This window comes from Phoenix dactylifera, chromosome 14 (assembly GCF_051530095.1).
Source record: "Phoenix dactylifera cultivar Ajwa chromosome 14, Ajwa_hap1_PhDact_Kaust_v1.1, whole genome shotgun sequence".
Lineage (NCBI taxonomy): Eukaryota > Viridiplantae > Streptophyta > Magnoliopsida > Arecales > Arecaceae > Phoenix > Phoenix dactylifera.
Genome location: NC_143203.1, coordinates 19,182,654 through 19,208,013, shown reverse-complemented (window position 1 = coordinate 19,208,013; position 25,360 = coordinate 19,182,654). Strand labels below are relative to the sequence as shown.

At 35.3% G+C, this 25,360-nt stretch overlaps 2 protein-coding genes across 5 annotated transcripts in view; one reads left to right on the top strand and one right to left on the bottom strand.

The window, feature by feature from the left end:
- LOC103715117 (pentatricopeptide repeat-containing protein At3g02330, mitochondrial-like) overlaps positions 1 to 7,490 on the top strand; it is a 38,272-nt gene extending 30,782 nt beyond the window's left edge. For both annotated transcript variants that reach the window (XM_089927152.1, XM_088710989.2), the window contains one exon: positions 6,310 to 7,490. The gene's annotated coding sequence lies outside the window, so the exon portion shown is untranslated. The remainder of the gene's footprint in view (positions 1 to 6,309) is intronic.
- LOC103697651 (peptide chain release factor APG3, chloroplastic) overlaps positions 1 to 25,360 on the bottom strand; it is a 34,331-nt gene that overhangs the window by 2,633 nt on the left and 6,338 nt on the right. For all 3 annotated transcript variants that reach the window (XM_039116278.3, XM_039116279.3, XM_088710999.2), the window contains 7 exons: positions 19,035 to 19,086; positions 16,738 to 16,787; positions 15,833 to 15,898; positions 15,598 to 15,762; positions 8,464 to 8,536; positions 8,111 to 8,243; positions 7,501 to 7,558 (listed from right to left, as the gene is read on the bottom strand). In XM_039116278.3, the coding sequence (XP_038972206.1) occupies positions 7,501 to 7,558; positions 8,111 to 8,243; positions 8,464 to 8,536; positions 15,598 to 15,762; positions 15,833 to 15,898; positions 16,738 to 16,787; positions 19,035 to 19,086 (597 nt within the window). The remainder of the gene's footprint in view (positions 1 to 7,500; positions 7,559 to 8,110; positions 8,244 to 8,463; positions 8,537 to 15,597; positions 15,763 to 15,832; positions 15,899 to 16,737; positions 16,788 to 19,034; positions 19,087 to 25,360) is intronic.

Here is a 25,360-nt window from a genome sequence, read left to right as displayed (position 1 = left end):
TTCACTTTTTTGGGATGCCTAAGTACACAACTTGGATCCACTTGACACCAGGAGGCTCTGAAGTTTTAATCTTCTCAATACTTGCAAAATCTGAATTTAATCTTTATAAAGTCCTTTTTGTGAAATTCAATTACATGATGAGATAACCAAAACAAGCACAAACGTCCCATATATACATAAAATTGAGCATTATATAGATCATTATCGGATGAGACTCTGAAAACAAACCCTTGTTTCACATTGGATTTGTTTTTGGAATTTCAAGTAAAAGTAAGACTAGGCTCACTTTGTAACCTGAGGACTTTTGTGGACTGAAGATGGATCTTTTTAAAAGAATTGAAACAATTATATACTAATATCATATGTACTTTAACTTTATCCAGAAATTATTGATAGGGAGATATTTTCAAATTATGAGCTTATATTTTCAAACTGATCCTGGTTGTCAGGATACAACAGACTGAAAAAATTAGAAAAAATATTTTATCACAACATATTTTATAATTCCAAGGGCATGGCAGTGGCACCCTTCCAAATAAACCCTAGTAAGGTATATAAATGAACTCCTCAACCCAAACACTGGTCCCTCTTCCCATTTTTCTAAAAGCTGGCCAGGCGCCCACCTAAACACTTGCCTTACGCAGAGCAGGCCTAAAGTGCCATGCCTAGGTGTGGCGGCAAGAATGTCATGAATGTCATGGGTTCGGGTTTATATAGGTCGAATGCCCATTAAGCCATAACCGACCTTTATAGTTAAATAATTTATCCCTTCCCCATTACCCGTTTATGCAATGCCATATGCCGTAACCCTAAGCTTCACTAAGAGAATGGAAGAGAGGGAAGATGATGAGCAGTTCCAATAGTCGAATTGTATCAGCAGTAGTAGTTCAGGAAGTTGGGCGGCCACCTAGGTGCCTGCCTAGAACCTAGGCACTGAGCAGCCCCCTAACTGCCCATTTCGCTCCTCCAGTCTTTTAAAAATAATGCCCCTTCCAACTACAGCACTACCTTATTTTTGACGGTAGAAAGTTTACGATCACCTTGGCAAATGAGGATCCATGAAGGCGATCCCAAGTAGTTGGGGAAAAGATGGATGGTTATGGTTGTTGCAGGTAGTTCAAGAGCACCTTCCTAATACAATAAAAGAATTCAAGTCTTCCTAAAGCAACAAGATTAAAATGAAATGGTCTATTTCTTATTGATTTTTTCCCAAATAAGACCTAACACATATTCTTAAACTAATGATACTTTTTTCTTAAGAATAGGAGGGAGTCCCATACGGGAGTCCCACCCATATATAACTACCACTGGACCTCCTCTCACCCTAGTAATATAATTACTCGAGGTCAAATCTCAGTAATAACACCACTTCAAGACTCACTCACCCCCCCCCCCCACCCCTAAAACACCCCCAGCCACACCCGAACCCAATTTATAAGCAAAGGGGTATGACCATGGAAGTAACACTCAAACTATTCATACTTGAACACTTATATAAGGGGTGTCTAAGTTATTTTTCTAGCGCTAAATAGAAGGAAAAAGAGTGGTTAATTTTTTCATGTCTAGCAACCGAGCATGCATAATGCACGTTTAAAGGAAAGAACTGAAAATAAAATTTCAAATCACATTAAATAAAAACTATAAAAATATTATATAGATAAAAATAATATTCTTATAAATTGGATTATTATCAAGGAGAGAGACTTAAAAGGAAAAAATTACTATATAGAGATGGAAGATTTTAAATTAAAAATTTATGTCAATAAAAATTAAATTTTAAATGCTAATCATTCTAGAATAGTTTAGTTGGTTTGTGATTGGAGTGATACATGAATTAAGCAATTAAAATAGGAAAGAAAAAATAGATGCAAAAGAGCTAATACGCTACCTATTAATTTTCCAAAACTAGGAAGGCATTTGTTGATTGGTTGGATTTCCATTTTGCTAAGATTCGCCAAAGAGAGACAGGTGATTTTGAAAAAATATTATGGGCATTTTCATCTGGAAAGTTGGCAGATGGAATCTAAAGGAGATTACGCCAAAATTCAAAATCATCATTTCCATTATAATATAGAAAGATATAGTTTATTAAAAATGACAATTTTAAACTTTGGCGTACTTTTCTCTTGATTTAGATCATCAAATTTTCAGACCAAAAGTGCTTAATTTTTTTTCAAAATTATCAATCTTTTTTCATAGCTAAAATGGAAATCTGACCAAACAACATATGCTTGCCTTTTTTGTAGGAATAAATAAGGTAACATTTTAGCTCTCTTTCCTATATGTCTTTCCTATCTTAAGTACTTGATTCATTCATCTCTCTCCAATCATTGACCAACTAAACCATTAAAGATCAATTAACATTCAAATTTTATTTTTTTATTGTTAGAGTTGCTTAATTTAAAATCTTCCATCTAATATTGTAGTGTTTTCCTCTTAAGTTTCTCGTAACAATATATTTTATATAAGTAACATTTCATATTCATTTTAATAATTTGTATGTAAGGATTTAAAAACTAATATTCATTTGCTCTTTCTGCTAATGTGTATTTCACATGCCTAGTTGCCAGTATGTATGGAAGCCCTTTTCATATGAATATCTATATTACCGTAATGACCTTCTTCCTGAGGATTACTTCTTTCAACAAAATATTACTATCTATTTTTGGGAACATTAGAAGATGTTAAATAAGTTCACTCTTTCCCTTCATTTAATTCCCTTCACTTTATACCACCAATTTTATCATATATGATACAAATATACATTCTCCATTGCCAGTCCATTGGCTACTCTCTTACCAATTATTCTTCACCAACTCATTTTTATCAAGCTAATCTATCACAATTTCATCTCACAGGGAAGGATTTTTCTCCTTTTTATTGATGGCTAGAATGTGATCGATCCAACAATCATTCAAGTCACATTTGTAGGGATCATCTACCATTGAAAAATCGTTAAAAGAAATTACATCAAGAAGATGATGACTAATTTTTAACATGATGAATAGGTAGAAGATCAATCGGTCCACGCAATAGTTACCATGGCTGCAAAATTTCTTTCAGGATACTTTGCCAAGATTTTTTTTTTATTTTTGAATCCTCCATTGACAATTTATACAATTTGAAAATTGCAACAAGACCAGCTCAGTTTGGTAAAATGTCAAAACACACTTAAAAAATGTTTCCCATCAATCTTCTTTCAACCAACATTCTGTAGGTGAGAAAAAATTGGCATCATGTATACGATGACAACATTGACCATCTTTACTACTTAGGCCCTGTTTGGGGGAGCTTTTGGAGGGCCAGAAAGCACTTTCTGGTCCTCCAAAAGTACTTTTAGATGAAAAACTGTGTTTGGTAAATTTTTCAAAAAGCTGTTTCAGCTTTTGCGGGAAGCTGAAAACAGCTTTTGGGAGGAAGCTCCAATTTGGAGCTTTTGGGAGGAAGCTGTTTCAGCTTTTTCGGAAAGCTGTATTTTTGACAAAAATGCCCATATTAAAATAACATAATTACACAGTTTGTCCCTTTTATAAACCTAAAAATCTGTTGGAGCCAAGAACCCTAATCGTCATACTCCCTTCCGTAAGAAAAGGTATTTTTCTTTTCAATTTTTGTATGCATCTCTTGAACCACATTTTAGAAGAAAAAAATTTTTAATCCTTTTCCATACCTTCCAAAATCAATCTATTATTTTTTTATTATTATCTACCTCGCGGCCCACGCTGAGGTCCTCCTCGAGCGTGGACCACGAAGAAGAGCCCCTGGACCGCGAAAAATTATTTCATGAAAAATTATGAAAAATTATTATGAAAAATTATTTTATACTAATAATTATAATATTTTATACCTTTATTTTTGTATTATACTATAAATATAATATCATATTATATTATATCATAATACATTAATATGTTATGTTAAATAATTTAATATTATGTTATATTATGGAAAATTAATTTATACTAATAATTATAATATTTTATACCTTTATTTTTGTATTATACTATAAATATAATATCATATTATATTATATCATAATACATTAATATGTTATGTTAAATAATTTAATATTATGTTATATTATGAAAAATTAATTTATACTAATAATTATAATATTTTATACATTTATTATTGTATTATACTATAAATATTATATTATATTACATTACATTATAATACATTAATATGTTATTTTAAATAATTTAATATTATGTTATATTATGGAAAATTAATTTATAATAATAATTATAATATTTTATACCTTTATTATTGTATTATACTATAAATATGGTATTATATTACATTACATTATATGAATTAATATGTTATTTTAAATAATTTAATATTATGTTATATTATGAGAAATTAATTTATACTAATAATTATAATATTTTATACTTTTATTATTGTATTATACTAGAAATATAATATATATTACATTATATCATAATACATTAATATGTTATGTTAAATAATTTAATATTATGTTATATTACTAAATATTAATTTACTCTAATAATTTAATATTAATGCTATATTAACATAATATTATTTTATATTACAATAATATTATACTATATCGTATATTTATGTATTAATTTATGTTATGTTTTATTATGTTCTGTTGTATAATACTATGCAGTGTCCTTTATGGTAATTTTGTCACACAAAAGTACTTTCTCGGTTTGTTTACCAAACACAAAACAAAGTACCACAGCACTTTACGAATGTAATTACCAAACAGCAAACAACTTTTTATAACAGCTCTACTTCAGGCAGCTCTACTTCCAACAGCTCTACTTCCAACAGCTCTACTGCCAACAGCTCCCCCAAACAGGGCCTTAATGGTGGCGACAAACAACTTGTATTGAGAGAGGGGCGAGAGGGGAGAGAGAGAGATGACCTTTTTAAACATGAATGTTTTGAGTTCTCATCATCATAGAAAAAGAGAGACAGAGAAGACAATAAATACTAAAAAAAAAGGAAAGGAAACAGCAGGCTATTCTCACCCTCAGCCATGATTCTCATTGGGTTCATACAACCAGAAAATGTCTTCAATATTGGACTTTGCAGAAAAAACCTGAGATTTTGACGTATCAGTCCCCATTTTCCAACCCAATCCTCAAAATATCCCCTTTCTTCTGAAGAGGCATCTAGCTCCTAATTTTTGGTAAATGGGACAAAACAGTCCCTGCAATACAACTAATGACTAATTTCTTTAATCTGTTCCTGCTTAAATGCCAACTATAACCTGAATTCTTTTAGAATGATAGGAAAAACACCTTAAAGGAAAGGAGAGTAAAGAGAATAAAGAAAAATTGATATCATAGTCACTGTTAACTAGAAAAAGATTGGAGTTAATCATTACTCATTAATTAAGAAACAGAGACTGTTTCTCCCATTCATCAAAAAATAGGTGCTAAATGTCTTTTTAGAAAGAAAAGGGACTATCTTGAAATTTTATGCTGAAGGGGCAAATAGGTCAAAACCCCTAAATCATGGGTTATAAAACTATAAAATAGAGGGTTCATGTCAGAAATTTGGTTCATTGTTCTATAACCAAGGATTCTAGACCCGCTCTGACCCAGTTTGTCCTAGCCATTCCAGATCAACCTGTAAAAAGACTGGGTCCTGGGACACATCCAAGACCCTAGGTCTTTCCAAACTGGGACTGGTGCATCCTGATACTTGAGATGGCGTAACATCCTAGGAGAACTTTTATTTTTTCATTTTTTTTCTCTTCAGTTTTTGAATAATGGTTGCTTAGGTGTAACATGTTTCATCCCCATACTGTACCAATCTAGCCCAGACTAAGATAAGCCTTGATACCAGGATTTAAAACATTGTCGATAACAATCTCATCCTTTCAAGTAGATTCAGAACTAGTATTTTGTTCATTATCAGATCATTTCTTTTCTTCTTTCCCAAGAAAATCATGCCCCTATTTGCTGGTTCCTTGAACTCATTTACTCTCCCCTAACCATGATTCTCATCAAGTTCTTATAACCAATCAAAGTATTCAATAACTGGAAGTGGCAATAAAGAACGTCTGAGTTTGTGTAGATGATCTAGGTTGTGTCCATGGCTTCTAGAACTAGCATAAAGCAGGTTCACAGAAAGGATGATAAATTCTATTGCGCTTCAGAAATTTTGGTTCATTGCTCTGTCAACACTCCCAATCCTTTCAGATTGTTTCGAGGCAGTATTTGCTCATTATTTGATCTTTTCTTTCTAGCAAATCATACATACTTATTTCATATATTGCTGATTCTTGTAACTCATTTACCTGACATACTTCTGCATCAGCAGTTGCCTCTCCGGTCATTTATTATGCTTCGGAAATTTGGGTTCATTGTTTATCAACAACTCCAACCCTTGCAAGTAATTTCACAGCTAGTATTCGCTCAGGGTCAGTATTAACCAATCATTTTATCTAATTTTTTCTAGGGTAATCATATATTTTCAGGTCAGATTTGTCTGTTTCCCTGTAACTCATTTGTTTAGCATACCTTGCATCAGCTGTTGCCTTTTCAGACATCCATTATATCACATAAGACATGTTTGTTTGCTCCTGAATAAGTGTTCTATTATATCTCAAATGCACCTATTAAGCCAAGCAATCACTGAATACCTGCTTCTACTTCCAAGGATGCAATTTCATTCCTACTTTATGGTATAAACATTCATGACATACTACAGAGTGCAAAAAGCAGATCTTGAACTTTGGTTCTCATTGCTCGATGTCTATTAGCTTTTCCTCATGCTTCCAATACATTTTGGATTAAAAAGTAAAAATGTAACTTTCATCGTTCAATTAAATCTGAGAGGACCAATGCTTGTGTTCATCCAAAAACTAGCCACCATATACTGGAGAGCTTATTGCTGCCTTTCACCTACTGAATCAAAGTACTGTGAAGTTATGCTTTAGAATCCTCATCTGCACCATCTCCTTTTATTACAGATATATTTGAGGTTGAAAATTTTCCATACCGTTCCAGGTGCTATGGGGCATATTGTACCAACCAGGATATTGGTACTGTTATGGGCCTTGCACACCAACATACTGAAACATGGTACTAATTGCTGTGCTGGCTAAAATAATAAACCATGTGTCAAAACAAGAACTTATATGTATAGGGCTCATACCAAGACTTAAAACATTGATCAGCATCCTCTAGAATGATTTGTATAAGTAGTTTTAGCAAATGGATACACATTGTAGTTGTGAATGCTAATCTCAACACTAGTTACTATTGTATTTCAATTTTCAAGCATTAATGCTAGTCTTATCAGGTTACTTTTTCAGGTAAGAGCATATCTTGTTGCAGCATTTAAGGCACTGAGAAACCATGATATGATTTCATTATTTGAAAAGCCGAAGAAATTGAACCCGTATATGGATTTACAAGCATAGACAATTCAAAAGAACTGTCCATTCAATGAGAAAGCACACAACATTCAAAATGACAATTACATCTCTTTGATATTCAGATTGCAAACCTGCAATTTTCTCTGGTTTCTTATTGCTTCTTGCTGTTCCCGTACTTTAATCCCATAGCTGCATTATTCATTGTGAAGGATATATCATTAACATGATTCTAATGTAAAGCATGCATAAAAGGTATGAGGCTTGTCAGTTTTGTTCACGATTCTTGGCCACAATGAACAAGCAAAACAAGCAAAAAAACAACTTCAAATGCTATACAAGAGAGCAAATGAAATGTGCTAGATAATATTAAATTTCCAAATAATGTTGGCAAAGTTTGAAGCCAGGGCCACTGTTTGCAGCCTATGCAAATCTATTAGATGTGCACAATAAAATCAGCGCACTGCAACTTTAGTACAAGAGGCAGCAGCAACCATGTGCTCTAGAATTCTTGTTTCAATTCTGCAGATAACTAGGTATGATGAGGCGATGATTTCATCAAAGTATGGTATTACTATGGACAACATGAGGGAAAAGTATAAGTAAAAACAAAAAGTGCATAAGGATATGAAAATTTCATCAGATAGAGCTGGTGCTATAAGGAAGAAATAGGGATGGAATAATGAAATCATGCATGAAATACTAATTTAGTTTAAATCCTAATTAGCTTCCTAGCATACTCACAGCTTTGCTCTCAGTAACTGAAGTGCACGATTTTTGTTTTGAAGTTGAGTTCTTTCTTCAGTACAGAAGATCCGTATTCCTGTTGGCTTATGGAAAAGATCGATAGCTGTTTCCACCTTATTGACATTCTGCCCTGCATCCATTTAGTACATGACTAGAAGAACTTGAAAAAACAAAGAATCATGAAGATGATATTAATATAGCCTGCTGCAGTGGCAGAGTATAACAGTGGGGAAGTGTTTTTTGCTTGGGGGAAAAAACACTAAGACAAGTCCCTTCCTTGTATAAGAGAGTGCTAAACAATATCATTTTTTTGATGAAAATGCTAAACAATATAATATAATGATTTATACCTCCAGCTCCCCCAGATCTTGCCGTTGTAAGTTCGATGTCTTTTGGATCAATTACCACTTCAACTTCATCAGCCTAATAAGAGGTATTACTTTTCGTCAGACATATATAAAATATAAAAATTGACACGCAATCCATTTAAAATAGAAGACATCCTGAGAAGGGTTTTATCAGTGCATATCATCATTAATTACATTTTCTCTGACTGGCTATTATTTTTAGCATAAAGCTTAAAAATTGAATGAGACTACCATGTAAAATTATTCAAGATAGTAATCTCCAAATATGATTAGCATATATTAAAATCATTGAAGACATAAACCTCCAGAATCAAACAGAACGTGTTCATTGATATTATCAGTTTATTTGGTAAACAATATCAATAAAAAAATGTCTAGAGGAACTGGACAGTAATTCAGGAACAAAAGTACATATATTAAAAGTACATGGTTTCTCCTACATTTCTCAAACTTTTTACCCCATACAGTTTGTCATCCACCATCCAATCATTTGTTAATGTGAGACTATGGTTAGTGCACGCTAACCAACCTAAATGGGGTTTGGCTGTGATCAAACCAACTCCACATCAGATTGGTAGGTTTCTTATCCCTCTAACCTTCACATAGTTTCTTCCTACCATACACATCCACTAGTTTCTTCCTACCATACACATCCACCGCCCCCTCCCCCAAGCTCCCTTTTGTTTTCTCTTGTGATCCCTCTACATTCCACACTGGAACATTATGTTTCCCTTCTTCATTCATTTCCCTTTGCATGCTTGTTTTCACGTTGTTTTGATTGAAATTTTTCTTAATTTAATCTTTATTTAGAATTTTAGTCCATCTTGTGTAATCAGCTGGCATCATTTACTTTTCTGCTGCTTCATCACCTACAACAAATTTGCTTGGCAGCATCATTGTAAAACCTGATGGTGATTGACATAATGAAAAAACCATGACCGAACAGCTGCAACTTGCATCACCATACTTTCTGTATTCTCATCTTTGTCATTATGCCTAGATCGAGTCGTTGCTTTTTATTTTTAGTTGTTTCGTAGTTATTAGTTATTAGACCTCTTCCCAAACTTTTGGTGAATTTGTTGTGTTTTTTTCCCAAGTCTCAGATCTCTGCCTTAGTCAAACCCTAATGTAAAACTCATGAGTGTGCCAACCAGATGATAAGTAGATTTTGTCACATGAAGCTTAAGGGGGCTGTTCTAACGTGGTGCAAACAGCTCCAACAGAATAGGGTTAGGAAGAGAAAGCCAAAGTGCAAACTTGAGCACGCCTTTTAGCAACACTTTTTAATAATTACATTCAAATTATTTTTTACTTTTCTAATACAACCAATCTGATTTACCTTACTCCCTTAAAAGCATTAATATGCCATTTATAAAAGGAGAATTACAATGTATGTATGTATGTATTGTATGTGAAAATATATGTGTGCATGTGTACTTAGATTCCTGTATATGTACACAATCGTATGTATAAATATTTTTTCATAGACAATTGTATACAAAAACACACATATACATATATACATATGATATATGTGAACACAAAGTTACATGAATGTATATATTATTATAAATGGTGTGCATACATACATACATACATATCTATACATATATACACACACCCACACACATATATACATACACACACACACATATAAGTGTATAGATATATACATATACCTATATGTGTATATTATATATATACATATATATGTATAACTATATATGTATAGATGTATATGCATAAATATTTATATATGTATATACATATATATAATATATAATATTTATATATGTATATACATATATATAATATATAATATATATACATGGATATATATATATATGTGTTTATATATATGTATGCACACATGCATGCATGGATGCATGGATGGACATACCTATATGTTTATGTAGTTGTATATACATATATATAAACACATGCGTAATTATATGTCATATGCATATGATATACATATGATATATGTGTGTAATTATATGTGTGTATATATACATACGATATATCTCATATGCATGTATATATCGTTATGAATTTGTTTGTGTGTATATGTGTATGCATGTACGTATGTATGCATGTATACATACATACATATACATGCAAAAAAACATATATTTATATGTATATATATGCTATATGTGCATACTTACAAAAGTATATAGGTAGTATAGAATGCATCGACATTATTTATGATGGTCCAAGTCAAGGTCGTCTGAGTGTTAGAACCTTCTTATTGCCTTAGGCGGTCACTAAGGCTGCAAATGGGTCAGGTTGACCCGTGACCCGGCCCAACCCGCGTAAACCCAACCCGACCCGACCCAACCCTTTTTTTTTGGGTCAATTTTGGATCGTTTACCAAAAGACCTTATCCGACTCGACCCGAAGCCGGATTACCCCTTTAGACCTGCAGGCCTACAAGCCGCAGCCGCAGGCCCGCAGCCCGCAAGGGAAAAGCGCTCCAAGTCCCGTAAGTCTGTGACTCCTCAAGCCCACAGGCTCGCAGCCCGCTAGTCATAGCCCATAAGATATAAGTCCCTTCTTCGCTTCCGAGTCCCCTAGATCTAGAAAAGAGGAAGACCCTATCTGGCTGCGGCGGAGGAACCCTAGATCTGGAGAAGACCCTATCTGGCTTTCCCTTCTTCCCGAATCGATCTCCCCTTTCTGTGCGCCTGCGAGTCTCTTCGGGGTCCGGCAACTTCGGCGTGGTTTGTCCCTTCTCCTAAGGTACGTCCCTCCTCCAGAAATATTTTTAGCATAGGCCGGGAGGAGGTTCCAGCGAGGGGGGCTTGTCTTGTAAGAGGGCAACGAGGCCAGACTTGAGGGAGAGGGAGAGGTAGGGGTCGTCGGGGGTAGTCGAAAGATTTGGAGGAGGGGCGGGAAAGAAGAAACCCAAGAGCGATCGGAGTCCTGCATGTAGATGCCGCAGCCACCGCGGAGGGCAAAGAGGGGGGGAAGGGACGGGAGGAAGACGACGGCGATGGGGTTGGAGGCTGTAGGAGGAGGAAAAGGGGCGAGCGAGAGAGAGGAGAGGAGGGGAGGGTTTTGGTGGGGATTAAGAGGCGGTTGTGGCGGAGGAGAGGACGAGGAGGTGAGGTTTGAGCCGGAAGGTGGATACAAGAAATAGAGAGGGTGGAATGGAGGGGAACCTTGGTTGGCCTCGGAAGTTAGAGAGTGACAGCAAAGGTGATGAATCTTAGGTTTGATTCTTTATGAATAGCAAGGACAATGCTTTTGTTTTATTTGTATAATTTCTGGTTGGTAGTTTACATTATTGATCTTGTTTTCATACTTGGATTGCAGCCATCTATTTATTTTCTTATGACTATAAGTCTTTTTTTATGTTCTAGGTCTTTGATTTAGAAGTTTTTTTTTATGCCTTTCAAAATTTATCCCAAGCTTTCTGGTTACTGCATATTTCTTTTGGAATTAATCCTTGCAACTGGAATTTGCTAGTTAAATAGAAGAAACTGTTCCGTTTTGCCTCTTCTGTGAGATGAACTTTCACCAGATTAATTTCTTAAATTCAAGAAAGGTTGTGAAAAATGTGAACTTTACAGGTTAATTTAGTTTCTTGTCAGGGTATTTAGGGACCGAACCTGGACCCGACCCGGACTAGACCCGACCAGATCCAAATTTTTTGGGTCAGGTCTGGGTTATACATCGACCCAACCCGACCTGACCCGATTTTCAACTGGGTCGGGTCTGGAGACCCGACCCGATCCTACCCATTTGCACCCCTAGCGGTCACCTAAGTTCTCAAGTAACCTGATTCATATAGGTTTAAGTCAAGTTTAGATTTAGCTATCTTATATTTTTTGGATTTTATTTTCAGTTAATTTTCTATTTTATTGAGTCTTACAAACTGACACTTAAGCCGTTTGACATAAGGTTAGGATTTTCTTTCTAGGGTTCCAAATTTAAACCACGACTTCGACATGGTTTGTCCCTTCTCCTAAGGTATGTCCCTCCTCCAGAAATATTTTTAGCATAGGCCGGGAGGAGGTTCCAGCGAGGGGGGCTTGTCTTGTAAGAGGGCAACGAGGCCGGACTTGAGGGAGAGGGAGAGGTAGGGGTCGTCGGGGGTAGTCGGGGGTAGTCGGAAGATTTGGAGGAGGGGCGGAAAAGAAGAAACCCAAGAGCGATTGTTGGAGTCTTGCATGTAGATGCCGCAGCCACTGCGGAGGGCAGAGAGGGGGGGGAAGGGACGGGAGGAAGACGACGACGATGGGGTTGGAGGCTGTAGGAGGAGGAGAAGAGGCGAGCAAGAGAGAGGAGAGGAGGGGAGGGTTTTGGTGGGATTAAGAGGCGGTTGTGGCGGAGGAGAGGACGAGGAGGTGAGGTTTGAGCCGGAGGGTGGATACAAGAAATAGAGAGGGTGGAATGGAGGGGAACCTTGGTTGGCCTCGAAAGTTAGAGAGTGTTAGCAAAGGTGATGAATCTCAGGTTTGATTCTTTATGAATAGCAAGGACAATGCTTTTGTTTTATTTGTATAATTTCTGGCTGGTAGTTTACATTATTAATCTTGTTTTCATACTTGAATTGCAGCCATCTATTTATTTTCTTATGACTATAAGTCTCTTTTCTTTTGTTCTAGGTCTCTGATTTAGAAGTTTTTTTTATGCCTTTCAAAATTTATCCCAAGCTCTCTGGTTACTGCATATTTCTTTTGGAATTAATCCTTGCAACTGGAATTTGCTAGTTAAACAGAAGTCATTGTTCCTTTTTGCCTCTTCTGTGAAATGAACTTTCACCAGATTAATTTCTTAAATTCAAGAAAGGTTGTGAAAAATGTGATCTTTACATGTTGATTTAGCTTCTTGTCAGGGTATTTAGGGACCGAACCCAGACCCGACTCGGACTAGACCCGACCAGATCCAAATTTTTTGGGTCAGGTCTGGGTTATACATGGACCCAACCTGATCCGACCCGATTTTCAACTGGGTCGGGTCTGGGTCCAAAATTAGGACCCGAACAAGAAACCAGATCGGGTCGGGATCACTCAGGACCCGACCCGACCATACCCATTTGCACCCCTAGCGGTCACCTAAGTGCTCAAGTAAACTGATGCATATAGGTTTAAGTCAAGTTTAGATTTAGCTATCTTATATTTTTTGGATTTTATTTTCAGTTAATTTTCTGTTTTATTGAGTCTTACGAACTAACACTTAAGCCATTTGACATAAGGTTAGGATTTTCTTTCTAGGGTCCAAATTTAAACCTACCATAAAATCTCTTATATAAATAGGTAAATGTTCATTCCATTATGAATAGCGATTGTATAGCCAATCATTATGGCTATAATGGTAGGTGCTCGAGACTAAGTTACTTTTATACAGGAAGAAATGGGAATGTAATAATATCGATTCATACAGAAAAGGTTCTCTATTGATTCAGACGTTGTACCTATGGGATGGGGATAGAAAAGGGGGGGGACAAAAAGACCTCATATTGTACTTTTCTTGAACAAAAAAATCGATATGATTTATTCCATCTTCGCTTGATGAGAAAATGGGTCAAATTCTAAAGGATCAACAAATGTATGGGACTTAAGGAAAATGGAAAGGAATAAAAAGAAGATAATCGAAATGAAATAAATAATAAAGAAGAAATGAGTAAATAGAAAAAAAAATAAGTAGAAGATAGAAGTACCCAGATTTCAAATGAACAAAATCAAACTTGAAAGCGATCTTTCTGATTCTCAAAAAATGAGGGGCAAAGGGAACGATCAAGATAGAAGTCTGGACAAGTACCTCAATCCTTGGGACAGGCACTATAAATGTCCTAATGAGATGGTGTAGAAAAATAAGTTCTAGTGAGATGGGTATTAAATAGATTAAAATTCTTTTTCCCTATTAAGCATTGTAGCTCTTTTATCTTCTCTACATTTGTAACCATTTTTTCTCTCCCTTCTCTTTTCTCTCCTTTTCACCCTCCAATTGCTCTCATTTGCTGATACTGCTGTTATGAAGAGTAAAAAATGGGATCATCTTGCTGTTCCGGAGAGTAAATAATCAGATCAAATCAGATCTAGCAACTATTTTGGTGTTTTTATGTCAGTGTTCCCGATGTTAATTCTAGACAGATTAAATACACCCAACAACACTTACTCCAAATCAAGGATCGCTGAACCGGTACCGGTAGGCATACCAATCAGCCACCGGACTGGTTCGGTACTGGTTCGAACCGGTACCACTGGTTCAACCTCTAAAAGCCCAAAAAAATTTGGCCTAGCCAGTACGGGCCGGTATGGGCCGGTACCATTTTTTAACACCAAACCGGACCAGTCAAAGACCTGACCGGTTTGGTACAGGCCGATTCAGGATTCCTTGCTCCAAATATAAGATTGAAATTCTCAGGTTAGTGTACCACTATTGTGATACAATAGAATTTTACATCTTAAGAGCTACTTGCTATTAAAAGAATATCTGTAAGATGGCTTGGCAATATATATTGGATGTGGCCTGACCTAGACTGTTGTAAATGACATCTGCAAATCTCATGCTCAAGTTTCATTAACAAAAGGATAATTGAGATTCTATGTTTTTGCAGAAAAAGCACAAAATAAATCTTGATAGTCACAGCTTAAATAGTTAAATTGTAGTGCCATATATGGTTCCTGCTGCTAACTTTTTCTGGCATGATGTAGACCATATCAGTTAGACCAAATCTTTTTTGAGAAGCAATTTGCTTTACGCAATTAGGTCGACCTTAACTTAATTTCTGACATAGTGTCTTCCTACTGAGGCTTATTGGAGGAAAAAAAATAGTGCATAATTGCTAGGGAAAATATAATTGTGTTTATAAGAACTTAAGGTGTGATTTAATTGTGGAAAAGATGCCCACTCTCTAATCTCTATTATAATGCCAATAAAAGTCCAAACTAGAATCAAATAGAATTCACTAATGTACATCTTGCTTATATTTAGAGTCATCCCTTTTAGCTAGGTTGCATATGTCTATACTGGTATTTGCTAGTTGGGGACTTGTTTTTGGAGCTAAGTAGTGCCCAGGAAAAATATTGCAATGCGATAACATTTTGTACAATATCTAGATACCATCTAAAAAGAGGTTACATTTGTTTCGTGATCAGATTTTACCTCTGGCATAATTGCTACAGTAGCAGTTGATGTATGCACACGGCCCTGAGCTTCTGTCTGGGGCACACGTTGAACACGGTGAACACCAGATTCATACTTTAGTTTGCTATAGACTCGAATTCCCTTGACTTCCATCACATATGTTTTGTATCCACCTTTCTCAGCCTGAAATTTACCTTCTACAAGTCTTAAATCTGTCTCAACATCGTGGGATGATAGTAAGTCAATATCATACCTCTGAACTAGAAATTGCCGAGTACTTCCAGGAATTGCCCTCACTATATTTCTGATACATACGCACCTGAGGAACAATCAAACATATATTGGAAGTCAGATTATAATAGTGTACTGGAAGAAAAATAGAGTAAGAAGTTTAACTAAACAGCAGAAGAAGTTCTAACCATCTATCTGGTTATTAGTTATCTCGAGGATGCTCCTAACTGCCAGATTCTTCCCATGCAAACATTAAACAGTAGGTTTACCAACAATGAAAATCTTGTTATAGACATTTTTTCATATGAATATCTGGCCCTATTTGACCAAAGGGAATCACAATTTTCTACTCCTGCAAATTCTGATGAACGAAGAACAGCAATATATTAACTAGTCAAGACATTTTGCATCAAGATAGGATGGACATGGTTGCTACTCAAAATCAAAATGCTCCAAAGAAGGGATGAGCAGTTTTCTATAACTACTTGTTCACATGACATCAACCCTGTATGGTATAATTGGGTCCGGAACTCTGAATTCTTAGTAAACTTTAACTCTGTGCAAAAGAGAGGCTTGCCATAGATCCTTTAAAAGTCCAGTATACAAGTTTGGGTAGAGAAATCTACCTCACTGATTCACAGTTTAAACTAACATAATCAGAAAGTAATCAAACTCGCATTTGTTAACTAGCTGATGGTTTTGGTAGGATATGAAAGCATGAAAATCAAAATTCAATAAAAAAAAGGCTTAAGAAGTGTAGCATTGCCATGCAAGGGTACAGTTGGGAGCACTATTATTATACATATTTTGCACATGGAAAGTAGTTCGGCCATGTAAATAGTGGCCCAGATAAACTTTTTAAAGAAAGTTATACCAAAAAACTATCTTGAGATCATGTTTAAAAAGCAGAAGTTATCATCTACCTACAAGGTCACCTGCCCATATTCCAGCTTCATCACCGCCGGTACCAGCCCTTACTGCAGAAAAACAGTGAAGAAAATTTAATAGCATGTTTCTTCTACAGGCACAGCCTTTCATATAAAATCTCTTTGTAACATGAGGAATATTGCAGGACAGAGACAAGAACACGAGGTATGCATAAACAAGATTATGAAGTGAGGTATCATAGCAACCATGAAGCTGCCACAGTCTATATCATCATTTAAGGGACTTTTCTAATTCAATCGTGCTAGAAAATCGTAGCAATAATTGATAAATGCACTCCCACTCCAAAAGATGCTCTCCCTTTGTTTTTGTCTCTTTTAAACTGTTCCGAGAGTCATAAAAGGATGCATATCTAATAAAAAGGTGAGTCTAGCTATAAACCTACTAATTGTGTTGCTATCAAAGGAGCTTTCCACTGATATTAATGTATATAAGCTTAAATATCCATTCATTAAATTGAAGCATAACAAGTTTTAAATGTGCTCGGTGGTAGTATGAAATTTCAGCAACCCAACATGAAGCAAAGAAGACAAGAATTATCATCAATTCAACTGAAACAGACAGTGTTGCAGTTTAACATAAAGATATAATTTTCATCTGCATTATCTCAACTGCACTAAACTTTTCCAAATTCATCACATAGCATTAGTGTTGTGAGTTTAACCAAACCAGTATGTTGATAATGTAAAAAATTTTAATAGAAGATACAAACTTATATAACCATCCTTAACTTGCTTAAAGAAAGAAAATTGAAATCATAAATAAGGTATTTATACATATCCTTTATCTTTTATTGCAAGCATATTTACAGTTGCAATTTCTGCCAACGGGTACTACCATTAACAGCTAGATGGGGTCAGGTAAACTGGCACAGACATGATTCTCCACAGATTACATCCAACACCAGCAGATTACCAGCTTCGGAAGTTTGTTCTTCCAGTCCTCATGATGTAACCCCAAATTGGAATTAGGGATAACAAAACTAACAAACTAAATAATTTCAGATCTCAGTTAAGATCTGAAAAAGAAGAAGAGACCTGCTGGTTTTAATAAACAAAGGGTGTAGAAAAAGGAATATATTATAGGAGAGATTAGAAGATTAGAAGAAGAAGATAGGATGGAAGGAAGAAGGCCTGCAGCCACTTTTAATCACAAACTCAACCTCAGTCTCTGTTTTTCCCAGAAGCATGGAAAGCCCTTCAACCTCAGTCGGCCCCTTTCCTGACCCTGCTAGAACTCTTTTAAAAGGAAATAACTAATCCTAAACAACCTTTTAAATAAGGACAAACTTGACTCCCGTTAGGAATCCTAACCAAGTAAAAAGAATTGAAACTATAACTAAAATACCTCAAAGCAGCCCCTGGTAACTGTTCAGAGTACTGTACCATGAATAGTAATCAAGAACAGTACCTTATGATTCATCGACCCACATGAACAGAAAGTGGCGACTAAAAATAAAATTCCAGCAACTAGAAACTTTAGAAATTTGGTTGCATCACCCCATCATTACAGAAAAAATCCTGACTTTTACAATAAAAAATTTGAAGAAATTTTCACTCGTAATTTCCCCTTTTAACGGGTCCAATGTCCAAAGTAGAAATAAAACAACAATGTTCTCAGGTGTTGTTTTGCGCTTTTCCAACCATGCATGTCCCCAAACAGGTTTCCTCAATGGGTGTCATCAACATTGGCATTAGGCACTTTTTGTGGAGAGTTGTCAAAAAAAAACATCAATGCCACTTGGATTTTCAACTACATTATCACTAAACAATTATGAATTTAAAATGTCTATACTCTCCTAGTCATTGTCGCACCTTTTTTTCTCTTATTCTAACGTTATCTTGGATAAATGTAAGTTTTTTTTTAATTAAAAGCTCTGTCTAGTTGATGTTTAAAAATACATGTTTTTTATTTTTATAAGTTGTACTGTGTGGAAGTGTCCCAGTGTTGAACTCAGAATTTTTGGAGGTCAAAGTGTCGAGCATTTGGGACACCTAGTCACTTGGCACCCTGCACCAATACCGAGAGTCTAGGTAACACCAGTTTGAACCTATGCCCGTCTATTAAGAAAATTATGTTTATTGCTAGTCAGTTCATTTGCTATCACCATTAAAAGAAATTACCAATTTGGTTTTTCATAGGTTCTCCATCATGTTCGTGTTCAATATTTCTTCTAATAATGTAATTTAAAAAATGTACATTTGTATCATGTAGATGACAAGGATCTATATCTTAAAAAGTCGATATTTAGAAGCAGAGTGATAGCAAATGTAAGATACCTTCAAGTAAGATATTGCGTGAATCCAGTGGATCAGTAGGAAGCAATAATACCTATCAATAAAACATAAAAGATTGTAAGTAGACCAACTAAAACAGTAAAACTAATGGTTTTTCTATTTCAGGTTAATTTCGAATGCAGTAAAAAAACCACAACTGGGAACGCATTCTATGTAAGACCTCATTTTTAGCAAGCTTACATGAATCAGTAAAGATTGCAAGTAAATAGGAAATATCAACAGCGAGAAGGAACATTCCACATATACACGAGTCAGTTAAAATTTATATGATTGAAAATGGAACCAAAATTTCAAAGTATAAACTTGGTAAGATTTTATCTTGAGAACATAATCAAATATTGCAAATAAATAGTAAATATCAATCAAGAAAAGGAACATCAATCCGCAAACATGAATCAGGCATATGTCCCTAAATGGTTGACATCAGAACCAAAATCTTAAAGGGAATAAGCCTTTACTAAGATTTTATCTTGGAAATGTCATCAAAAACTAGCCTGTACCAAATGAGTGCAACTTTTCATAACTATGCCAACCCTAACCAGCACAGTTTTGACGTACACCAGCGTAAACAGGTTCTCGGTTTACCATGGTCGACAGAATGGTCTAAATTACAGTGGCTACAAATTATAATAGCCATTAATGAAAGTCCTGGGACACCTCTATAGGGTGATAAACATATATAGTGAGTGTATACATTATGATCACGACAGCAGCATTATATGACAGTGAAAACAATCATTATTTGACACCATTACGTCAAGAATTTATACGTAATATTAAAATGCAACTACAATAATATTTATACAAAGAAGCAATATTGTTATTTAAATAAAGATATGCTGCAGTCAATTCATGGTTATAAGCAAAGCATTCCATTAGAAAAGCTACTATGACCATTAGAATAAAATAATAATTGAAAAAATAAGTTTTTGGAAACTTTTTGAGCTAAATAATAGTCATTCATAAGTCATAAGATTATAAATTCCACAAAGATTTTAGGCTATGGATATGAAGAAAAGATGGGCACATATTACCTCTAATTTTATTGATAAAAGAACCGGCAACGCAAAGAAATGGTCATGAAGACAATGGTATGCATTAGGCCTGATGGTTCAGGTTCTTACTCCAACTCAACCCAATCAGTTTGGGTTCGATAAGATGTTTCAACCTAATTACTTGATTGTGACCCGACTTGATTTAACTAATTCAATGTTTGGATTGGACTCAGGTTTCGGTCAAACCCAGTAATGGCCCAAACTAATATTTTTTATTGCTGTTAAGCAATAAATAAATATTACAGAAAATAATTAAAAAAAATCATTGAAGTGCACTTTTAGGGAAGTGGCATCTTTCACAGTGCATTTTCACTCACATCCTCCTTACCGTCAGGCAGACGGTTTTATTCCTCCACCCAATCCGATGGAGCAATGTAAATATTTATGCTTTATGGGGTGGGCTTATGGTGAAGAAACAAATAGTGGTCCCAATGGCAAAGAGGTGAATATCATAACTTTTTGGAATGTCGTTCTCACAGATGTTGCTCACTCTCGCATGCAGCACAGGGTGCAACCAGCATGTGCTATGACCAATAGGACCATGCCAAGATTTGCAGAAGCCAGCGGATTCACTCGTACACTTGCTCATAGGATTCAAATGTTTTCACCTGATTTTCCTATAAATTTTTCATTAGGGACAATATCGAATTTTAGCCAAATTTATTACCTGTGGTAGAATGATTCTAGCATGTTTCATTATTATCGAGTCATATTTCGAGTATAATTGTAACACCTAGGCCAGCTAATAAAGATCTGGGCCAATCCACTTAACCGTTCCAGATATAACGAGTTGGAATAGGAGATGAAAAAAAAAGGATAGAGCTCTATTCAACTTGGAGTAGGAGACGGACCTCCATCTCGATCTTCTACGAAACCAACGGTTATTTAAAGACCCTCACACCCTCTTTCGCCTCACCACTGACAGATTTTGCCGATCGCCACCACTAAACCACCGCTGATTCCTTTCTCCTTCTCTTGGCATCCAACGGCCTTAGCTCACAGTGATCGGAGATTTCAATTGAGCACTCGCCGAAGTCTTAGGTTCTGAAAGAGATTTTTGAAATTACTTGAACCTATAGTTTGGTTTTGCTCGCAAGATAAGTAATATGACCCTTTTTTAGATTTATTGACAAATTATAAGATTATAATATTAATAAATTTGAATCATACTAGTCATGATGCATGAATTTAATGAACGGTATTTTATTACTGAATATGCTTTATTTTAGAATATTATGATGATGCATGATCGAAAATATTGAACTCGTTTGATTGATTTCGATATTGCATGATTTCTTGTATTTTTGTTGAACTGAGATATGAACTACATGATGTTTGAATTCTCAGCCTAGCTATGTTAAGAACCCGCCAATGGGGGCTAATACATTGGCACTTATTTGTCCTGAAAGGTTTATGTGGCAAGAAGATGCACGACATACCGCAAGCAGATATACAGTCTTGAAAGATTTTGCTGCAAGATGATGCGCGGCACACCGCAAGATTATACGCAATACTTTGACCCTACCACGAGAACAATATGGTCATAGCTCATGATTGATGAGATAAACTTGATGATTTGAAAGAATTTAGATTTATGAACGAAAATTTGATTTTGAGAAAGATTGAATTTAGCATGCGTAATGTTTTGATAATGCTGCATATTAGGATTTAGTTTTGAATTGATGGATTCCAAATACTTATTTTTCTTAAATAATTATTTAAATTATTGTCTGATTAATCTAGTTAGAGTGTTCATTGTTTATTGGGCTGCTTAGCTTGTTATTCTATATCTTACTGTTTTAATAGATTCTAAGAAATAAGATGGCATGAGGTTATGATCGAAAGAGTGACTAGAGGACGAATTTGACATTTAATTTAGATCAGGATTTGTCTAGAGTTCGATGTAAGAGCTTTTAAATATTGATCGGTTGTGTGAGACTTTAAAATTTGATTCTAGTTACTTAAATTAAAGTTTGAGCATTAGTTATTTAAATTTATTCTATTGTTGTTTTATGATATTGTGATGAAATGCCTTGCATGCTTGTGAAGAGAGTTCTCTATAAGCTACTTTAAAGATTTTTCTATTAAGCCTTTGTATTTATGTATGAAAAGGTCCCCGGGGAATGATGATAAAAAATTTATCTATAAGGTTTGATACATAATGGAAGGTATAGCAATCTGTAGATCCTATTATGATTAGTTGGATTTGGATCTAGATTAAGTACAAGAAGATTGGCCATAGAACACTATCGTGCAATGTGATTTAGATAGACTTGAAAGCCTCAATTTGATATGAGGATATACTATGATATTGCTTAGCTTTAAAATTTATTATGTAATGGCAAGTTATGATTCAATCATAAAAAGTTATTTAAATTTGGACTATAAAAAATTTTTATGATATCTAATTGGAATAATCTTTGATGTTTGAACTTGTATGTAGATCATGTATGAAACTAACTTGTCAAAGGAAAGTATGCTTGGGGATGTTGCAAATAGATCTTATTTATATCCATCGGAGACTATGTGGTGTGTATAAAACTTCAATTCAAAGTTTGAGTTTATAAGTTAATCTACGGATCTTTTGCTATTGTTGTTGAGGTTGTTGGTGAAATCTAGTTTTGCATGAAGAATTTGAATTTTAGAGGTTTGATTGATTATTATGGAAGATTTTTGATAGATGCTAAAGATCTCGATGAAGAATACTCTAGAAGAGATGGTTGAGTCAGTTTTACTCATGTCTGTTGATTTAAAGCCTTCTCATTTAGCAGAGCATTGAGAAAATTCTTCGAGTTGTTTTTACTTGTAAGAGTTTAACTTGGAATCGTCTAGTTAAATTGACAAGAGACTTAAGATTTAATTCATGTTTGAATTGTAGTAACTGGCCAATATGATGGTTTTGAATGTGCTAATTGACCCAAGGGTTATCTAGATGGATGTGCTCGATCCGTATTGGGGACGAGATTTAAAAATTCCTCTTTGACTTTGAATTTAATTTTTAGATCTTTTTAGTTTATAATACAAAGTAGTATTTTGAACGAAAATTATAAATGAATCCAAAAGATTTTGGTAGTTTTAATTAGAGTTATGCAACGAAAGCGTGGTGAATTGAATTATTTTGAAACTGGTCATATACGATAACTTCGATTTGAGAAGTATTATGACTTGATTTAGAAAAAGCATCCATCAACTCTTTGAAGACTATGGTAAGAAATTTTTAAGGGAGAGAGAATGTAACACCCAAGCCACCTAATAAGGTTGTGGACCTACTCCACTCAACCGGTCAATATGTAAGAGCTGGAATAGGAGATGAAAAAAAAGAATAAAGCCTTGTTCGATTTTGAGTAGGGGATAGATAAAAAAAGGATCAAGCCTTGTTCGACTTTGAGTAGGAGACAGACTTCTCCATTTCGATTTTCTACGAAAGCTAGGAAACCTAGCCTCCAACAGCTATTTAAAGACTCTCACACCCTCTTTCGCCTCACCACCAACAGGTTTTGCCAATCGCCACCGGTAAACCACCGTCGATTCCTTTCTCCTTCTCCTCTTGGCATCCAACAGCCTTAGCTCACAGTGATCGGAGATTTGAGTGGAACACTCGTCAAAATCTTAGGTTTTGAAAGAGATTTTTGAAATTATTTGGACCTATAGTTTGGTTTCACTCGCAAAGTAATGTGACCTTTTATCTAGATTTATCGGCAAATTATAAGATTATTATATTAAGAAATTTGAAATATACTATTCATGATGCATGAATTTAATGAACGGTATTTTATTATTGAATGTACTTTATTTCGGAATATGATGATGATGCATGATCAGAAATATTGAACCCGTTCGATTAATTTTGATATCGCATGATTTCTTGTATTTTTGTTGAACTGAGATATGAATTGCATGATTGTTTTGAACTCTCAGCCTAACTATGTTAAGGACCTCGCCAATGGGGGCTAATACGTTGGCACTTATTTATCCTAAAAGATTTATGCTGCAAAAAATCACAAGCAGATACGCAATCCTGAAAGATTTGAAAGAATTTGGATTTATGAACAAAAATTTGATTTTGAGAAAGATTGAATTTAGCATGCGTAATATTTTGATAATGCTGCATATTGAGATTTGGTTTTGAATTGATAGATACCAAATACTTATTTTCTATAAATAAGTATTTAAATTATTGCCAAATTAATATAGTTAAAGTGTTCATTGCTTACTAGGCTATCTAGCTCACTATTCCATATCTTACTATTTTTACATATTCTGAGAACTAAGATGGCACGGAGTTATGATCAAAAGAGTAACTAGCGGATGAATTTGACATTTTAATTTAGATCAGGATTTGACTCGAGTTCGATGTAAGATCTTTTAAATATTGATTGGTTGTGTGAGACTTTAAAATTTGATTCTAGTTATTTGAATATTGGTTTTTTAAATTTATTCCAGTATTGCTTTATGATATCGTGGTGAGATGCCTTGCATGCTTGTGGGGAGACTTTTCTATAAGTATGCGGCAGTTATTGCGATCCCTGGCTCGCGATCTCGGGTCGGAGGCATGACAATATTTCTATATTGGGTTTAATGCCCGAATGAGGATTAGGGATCATGTGCTATATAGACATGTCTAATACATTGTATGGGGGCTTTTTGATATATTAATAAAATCCCTTCGAGAGAATTTTCTTCACCCAATCTTCAATTCAATTTGCTTCTATTTGTGTGTTAATCTTCGAAGTGTAATCCTGACGATCAAATCCCTTTCCCACTACATCAATCTTGTGACACATCTCAAGAAAATTAAAAAAAACTCGCAACCCCTCCCTCCTTCCACCGTCCTCCCCACACCGCCAAACACTAACTTCCTCTCAGCATCCTCATCATCTCGACTTCCTCACCAGCTCCACCGTTCATAATGGCATTCTCCACCTCCACCATTGTTGCTCGCCCCATCACCCCCACTCCCTTTTTACGCTCCCACCAGTCCTCCTTCCTCAACGTTTATGGGCATCCCATCCCCCATCCACTTTCTCTCCCTTCTCTGCACATCATTCTTGTTAGCTAGACCTTCAAGGTATTCTCTGCCTACAACGCCCCATGTATGTGCCAACTCCTCCCTTCCCCGCTCCTACCGCTCCTCCCTCCACCTTGTGGCCGCCCAGACCTTGGATTCATCCCCCACATACCCCTATCGTCGCCTTTTCTTCGACCCCCACATGTCCTTCTAAGCACATATCATTAGGGATGATGGTGGCACGC